The sequence below is a fragment of the Sturnira hondurensis genome, unplaced genomic scaffold, assembly GCF_014824575.4.
Source record: "Sturnira hondurensis isolate 20B ecotype Veracruz unplaced genomic scaffold, ASM1482457v3 Scaffold0010128, whole genome shotgun sequence".
In the NCBI taxonomy this organism is placed as follows: domain Eukaryota; kingdom Metazoa; phylum Chordata; class Mammalia; order Chiroptera; family Phyllostomidae; genus Sturnira; species Sturnira hondurensis.
Window position 1 is genome coordinate 26,831,465 of NW_028082759.1, and position 6,744 is coordinate 26,838,208.

The following is a 6,744-nucleotide window of genomic DNA, read 5'->3' on the forward strand; positions in this document are numbered from 1 at the left end:
AGGAATACAGACAGCATGTGTGTAAGAGAGTGGCAGGGGGGAGGGATCTAATAGTTCAGGTGATCCCTTGGAAACCAAGAGGAAGTAGGGCATCCTTGGGTCCTGCAACATTCCAACTCTCGTTATAGCCCCTCGATGCCCAGCAACAACAATAAAAGAGCAAAAATAAATCCCTCTCTCTCACACACACGCCCCTAACATCAGTACCCTTGGATGCAATACATTTTCTGAGTATTTGTTTGTTAAACACTACATGTTTTTAAAAAGTTCCACAGGCAGAAAGAGATGCAAACAGATACAAGAAACATTAAAATTAAAACATAAAACACCTCAAGATCAATGAGCATGACATGGGTCCTGATCTTAATATTTCTCTAGCTGATTATGTGAGAAACAATCTTTTGCGTCGCATGCATTAGCTGAGGTATTGTGTAGATAAAAAGGTAAAACCATCTTGAAACAGGAAACCAGTATTCTTCCTGTCTAATCAACAAATCTAAAAATTTATTTTTTTTAACTATTTACTCTGGCTTCTGTCCACCAGTGGGGTGAGCCACATGTTCAGTGTAGAGAAGAAAATGTTCATGAGCCACTTTTGTCTCCCCGCCCCCTTAGAGAAAGAGGGGGAAAAACTGTTTCATACAGGAGGCGCGAGGCGTGTGCTTTGGAACCGCCGCAGAAGTGTGGGCTCAAGTAACCGGAGGGATTTCACCTACATCCATTCAGTCAACTATGGGGGTTTAAAGAAATTCCAAAGAGTCATCAGAAGAGGAAAAATAAAGGTAATGCCTCTTGCCACACAGGTAGACTCTTTGAAAATATGTGTAATATGTAAAATATTTTGACACCCCCAGGTCATTTTTCCAGAAATAACAGTATAAATATCCTCCCTTGTTCGAGAGCTCCCCATCAGCCTCTCTAATCACTACCCACAGCAGCCTCACTGCTTGCCACGATGTTCAAGATGCACCTCTTGTCCTGCATCGCACTAACTCTCGCGTTCGTCGTAGATGGTGCACCTACCTCAGGCTCCAGCAGGGACACCCGGCAGAAGCTGGTGGACATAAAGGAGGACTTGGAGAAGCTTCTGAAAGGGGTCAACGTAAGTCTATCCCCTTTCCTACTTAAGAGACTTCATTTCACTTTTCTGCCTGGAGTGCACTTTATACTAACAATCTATTGTGCTTTCTCAGAATTACAAGAACCACGAACACTCCACGATGCTCACGTTTAAGTTTTACACACCCATGAAGGTAAGTACAACTCTCTAAGTTCATTTTTGTGTTCTATTAAGATTTGAAGTAACACGCAAATCCGCACAGATTGCATTAATAGCATTTCAACTGAGAAAAAGAATTAGTAACTTCAATTTTAAAAAACCTAAGTTTGATCATGGGGTTTCTGTAAAATGGCTTTCTCTGTATGTTTTTGTGTGTACTTGCTGTGTTCGGGGGGGGGAGGAAGTGGGAAGAAGAGACAAGAATGCTATTCTCACTTATTGCTGGGACGGTTTTAGAACCAGACTGTGTTGATGTACTGCTTTCTCTGAAAAGGCAGGACTCCAGGGTTACTCTATGATGCACTTTTACCACATGGAGGATCAGAGCCAATGTCAGAGGAGCCCCCTTGGGATAAATCCCTTGCTTTAGGGGGGAGCCTAAGGGTCTTCCCTGAAGGCAGCAGGGCCCGCATCCCCAGCAGAGGCTGAGGGCCAGGCTAGCGGAGCGGAAATCTCAACTCTGCCATGTCCTAGCTTTGTGAACTTGGGCAAGTCACCGACTCGCTTTATAACTCAGTTTATTATCTACATCTGTGAATAACTGTAGTACTTTATATGGTTCTGTATTAACGAGTCAATGAAAAGGACTCCTAATGGCATTTGGCAAACTCTGCAGGAGCACTGGCTATCAGTAGCAGTAAGTAGTGAAGATAAAATTCTCCCCAGGGAGGAGACAGTAAAATTTTGATTTGGCTGTTCGGGGCTTTAGGCAGCAAGAGCAGCACAGCTGGCCTGAGTCCTCGTCGCCCAGCGAGGACAGCCAAAAGCCTGGCTGTGCCTGCCCACAGAAAATGGGAAGAGCCCGTCCCAGGGTGCAGTGCAGCCCACAAAATGGGACTTACCAGAACCCAGAGTCGGCCCCATTGATCTACCTCTTAAATTGTGCTTCAAGTTACTCTTTTGAAAGATGAAAAAAAGTAACTTAGAGATCTCCAGCTTAACCAGAGGCGCACATTTCTTACCGCCAGCAACTTAAAAGACTCTAGACTCTTCTGGGGGGACTGGCTCTAAGTCATGCATGCCAAGAACTAAAGCCTTGAACTTATAGAACCTGCAGTAGTAAGTTGAGAGGCCAGTAGATGCAAATGTAAGATGTGTGGTGTAGTCCTCCCTCTCCCTGTGAAGATTGTTAGAAAGATAACAGGAGATGTGTGCATAGTTTAGAGGGTGGTAGATTCTTTGAAATCTAACAGTTTCTAAATGACAAGTCAAGATCTGGTTGAAACCAAAAGCAATGTGATAAACTCCATTCAACTGTCCATTTTACCACCATTCCATGATTCTAAAAGATTTTGGAAAACCATAACATTTAACTCAAAGGATGCTATGTAATTACAAAAGAAAAAACTGAAATTTAATCCTGTCTCCCCCTAGTCATGTGGCCTTGGAGAGAACACAAATTCTGAGATTTACTTTCCTTATTTGTAAATTTGAGATGACACTGCATTGCCTACCTCAAAAGGTGGCTGTGAGACTAAAATGGGCTTATTTAGGAGAAAACACTTTGAAATTATAATGTACTATTGGAATGTGAAATCTTATCACGTGTGTTTGTGTGTTTAACGAGAGGCCCATCCAAAATCCTTCAAATACTGATGTTTTATTTGTTTGGCATTATTTTTCAAATGCATCTTAGTGTACTCATAGGAGAGTAAATAATGGAGAGGCAGTGACTTGTGACTTGCTGTTGCAAGAGCCATCACTACATACAGTGACACTCACCTGATCTGTAAAATGTTAGGACTGTCCGATGGCTTCCCAGAGCCCTTCTGTGAGTCTCAACTCTTGAGACTCTCAACTCTGTGAGTCTAAACCATGAGATACTGGAATCACAGAACATGAGCCTGAACCTCCACTTTCTGACTATGCCACCCTAATGACCTCTGTACAGACTGGGAAAGAATTTAACCTCTATCTATGATTTGCAATTGGGTGCAGAAATGTGGACTTTTGCAAAGCCAAATTAGGCTGAAATTAATGATTCATTATTTGTTAACAGTTAATTCTAACAGTGGGTAGCTGAACTCTAGTTTTTCCAAGTTTTATCGGTCCATCTTGACTGTGATGCTGACACAGGGAGGAGAGTGGAAAAGACTCTATACTGCTACGCTTAATAGAATAAATTTGAGATGACTTTCTGTTTCACCCTTCATCAGAGAAAACTGACCTGATAATTATTTTTATTATTCAAGGTCACAGAACTGAAACATCTGCTGTGTCTAACGGACGAACTCAACCCTCTGAAGGACGTGCTAAATTTAACTCAAAGGAAAAACTTCCACTTGGAAGAGATGGCGCGGTCAGTGGGAAACATCAATGTCACAGTGAACGCACTAGTGGTAAGGCCTCACTTCACTGCCTTCCCTGGAAAGAACATGTGAAGGGTGTTCTGCAGTGGCACTTGTGATGTGCTCATACATTGTATGCCCACTGTGAGCATGAACCATCTTCGCGCTGGGTGACTCAGTGTGGGGTTGGGAGGGGTGGAGGTGTGAGGGAAGAGCCAGAGGGCTTCCTCCTGCCATGGCGACTGGGATGACTCTACCCCGCACTGTCCTCGCCCTGTTCACCCTTCACTGGGAACAGGAGAAGACACTTGAGTTGAAGTTCACAGAAAGCAGGCAGGTTTTATCATATATTTTTTAAATTACTGTAGACCATTTTCCAGAATAGCTAATGCTGATTACCTGTAAGGCCTTTTGAATGGGTTTTCCTTACCATTGGTAGAAGGACAAAGAGATCTGTCCAAAAAATGGCAACTATTAAAATGGCCAATGGACTAGATGATTAACTCCTTACTTAGAGGCAATACTTTCAGAATCTAAAGTATCTTTAATGCCTGGGAAGCATGGATGCTGCAAGGGACTCAGGTGATATGAGAGAGATTCATGGCTTTTTTCCCCATCTTATTTGCCAGGATACAAAATTCATGAGTGAAAAACTGTCCTGAATAAATAGCATAATTTTAATGATAGTAGGACCAAGGTTCTAAAAATATGTTAGTTAACACTAGCTGTTTCCAAATAGGAGTCATTTTATTATTAGTCTATTTCTTTCCATTTTTTAAAAATAATAGCCAAGTGCTGGAAGCAACTTAGGTGGCCATCAGTAAATGAATGGATCCAAAAACTATGGTACATTTACACAATGGAATTCTATGCAGCAGAAAGAAAGAAACAGCTCCTAACCCTTTGCAACAGCATGGATGGAACTGGAAAGCATTATGCTGAGTGAAATAAGCCAGGTGGTAAAAGACAAATACCATATGATCTCACCTTTAAAAAGAACCTAAACAACAAAACAAACAAGCAAGCAAAATATAACCAAAGACACGGAAATAGAGAACAGGCTGAAAGGGACCAGAGGGGAGAGGGGAGTGAATTTCAGGGGAAAAGGGGAAGAAGGGTTTATAGGAACAAGTGTAAAAGGACACATGGGCTAAAACTAAGGGGGGTGGAAATGGGAGGGAGGTGGAGAGCACTGAGGGGGTGAGCTAGGATGGGAGTAAAAGACAGAAAATTGTACTTGAACAATTAAAACAAATTAAAAAATACATTGAGAGCAACATCATCTAGACACCATCATCCAGCAACAACATCGATATCTAGATGGTATCAATAGACTCTTGTTTCTCATCTATGCCAAAAGGTTTGCTCTAAAGTTTTTAGTGAGCATAGGTAAATTCACTCTAAATTTTTGATGCAAAAATTAAGATAAAATTATGAAAAAATGAGAGACTCTGCATTTCAAAAGCCAGGTGTTTTAGAAAATCTAACCAAGAGGTTGCAATATTCAATTATATAGGGTCTGTCAGAAGTAAGGCCTGACTGAGTGTGGTTGGTAGGATGAGTGTAATAATTTATAGTTTTCTTTTTTCTTTTTAGTATCAAGGTATGGTTGCCTCTCATGCATCACCTGCTGGGGACTGGCCTGCAACCCAGGCATGTGCCCTGACTGGGAATCGAACCACAGTCCTTTGGTTTGCAGGCCCACACTCAATCCACTGAGCTACATCAGCCAGGGTTAATTTATAGTTTTAATTTGAGCATTTCACCTAAAATGTCATATAGCATGCTTGAGTGTGATATTGTTATGTTACAGAATTACATGCTTAAGATTTTGTAATAAAAGATTTTGTAATAAAAAAGGCATTATTTGTGCCAAACCCATATGTAAAAAAAAAAAGAGTAGAGTATCATACTACAACAGTTTTCTCTCAGTTTATGTTTCCAGGATAAAAATTACTTCAAATTTGAAAGATCTTGTCTTCCTATGAATCAGTCTTAGCTTGGCCCACAGAGGACGAGTTGAAATAGCTTGAATTAGTGGAGAAGGTTAATTTCCAAAAAATTAGTAAAAAGCACAAAATTTCTAATATTTTCAAAAGTTGGTACCTGACTGATGCTAAGGTAGGGTGGGGGTAGGTATGAGTATTTAAGAAACTGCTTTCCATGCAAACTTCCCCCAGACAAGTTTGTCCTTACTCTTGGCTGGTTCTATCTGGTTTGGGGGAATATGAAGAGATTCACTCAAAGGGAGTAACAGGAGACTGGAGGTCTAAAAAAGAAAGTACAATAGGTCCAGCACTGCATACATGCAACCCACAGATACAGATGTACACCCAGAGGAAAGGAGGGGTAAAGACTTTATTTTGCATGCAGCATTTAATGAAGTATTTGTCCAGATCTGTTTTTATTTAAAATGCTTACAGTTCAAAGGAAAAGATCTTGTGTGCATTGAGATCGACAAAATTAACAAGTGAGGGAAATCTCAGCTTGTGTGTTACTGTCACCTGATGTTGTAACATGTAATTTTGGCACGTCAATGTGATCATTTCAAAAAAATGTGAATATATTTAACCTACTTCAAAATAAAGTCCATAAGCCTATCAAATAATATAATGAAGGTAAACTACCCTGAATTAAAAAAAATTTTGTTTTATAGGAATCCGCAGCAGGAGCTCCATGCGAGTATGACGACGAGACAGTAACCTTCGTGGAGTTCCTGAACAAGTGGGTTGCCTTCTGCCAGAGCATCTTCTCAACGCTGACCTAAGGGCTTCCCATTGCAAATGGATTAGGCTTTCTATTTATTTAAATATTTAAAATGTTATTTATTTTTGATGTATGGTTTGCTATCTTTTGTAATTATTATTCCTAGTATCCAGCTGGTAAATATGGATCTTTTAAGATTCTTTTTGTAAGCCCTAAGGGCTCTAAAAATGTACGTAAATTATTTATCCCAAAGTATTTATTGTTGAATTGTTAAATATAATGTACATGTAGACCAGTTAATAAAATTATTTAATAAAGTTGATGGATAATAACAAGCCCAGATATGTTATTCTGAGAATAGCACAAAAATATTGTGATCACTGAAGTATTTCCAAATCGCTCATGTGACCTCAGAGACAGTTAAGATGCTGCAGAAGCTGCTCTGCCCCTGGAGAGGCACATGGGAGAGGA

At 40.4% G+C, this 6,744-nt stretch overlaps 1 protein-coding gene across 1 annotated transcript; it reads left to right on the forward strand.

Annotated features, from left to right (window-relative positions):
- Positions 1 to 955: 955 nt before the first annotated feature.
- On the forward strand, positions 956 to 6,438 carry IL2 (interleukin 2). Its single transcript, XM_037058215.1, has 4 exons — positions 956 to 1,102; positions 1,194 to 1,253; positions 3,472 to 3,618; positions 6,224 to 6,438. Exons 1-4 carry the CDS (start codon positions 956 to 958, stop codon positions 6,332 to 6,334), a joined length of 465 nt encoding a protein of 154 aa, XP_036914110.1. The 3' UTR covers positions 6,335 to 6,438.
- The last annotated feature ends 306 nt before the right edge of the window (positions 6,439 to 6,744 follow it).

What these genes read in the sequence shown, in the direction of transcription:
- IL2 (XM_037058215.1), top strand. Translation starts at nt 956, where the DNA reads ATGTTCAAGATGCACCTCTTGTCCTGCATCGCACTAACTCTCGCGTTC. An exon ending in AGTTTTACACACCCATGAAG is followed by an intron (nt 1,254 to 3,471) that starts GTAAGTACAACT and finishes TTATTATTCAAG; the next exon opens with GTCACAGAACTGAAACATCT. An exon ending in TCACAGTGAACGCACTAGTG is followed by an intron (nt 3,619 to 6,223) that starts GTAAGGCCTCAC and finishes TTTGTTTTATAG; the next exon opens with GAATCCGCAGCAGGAGCTCC.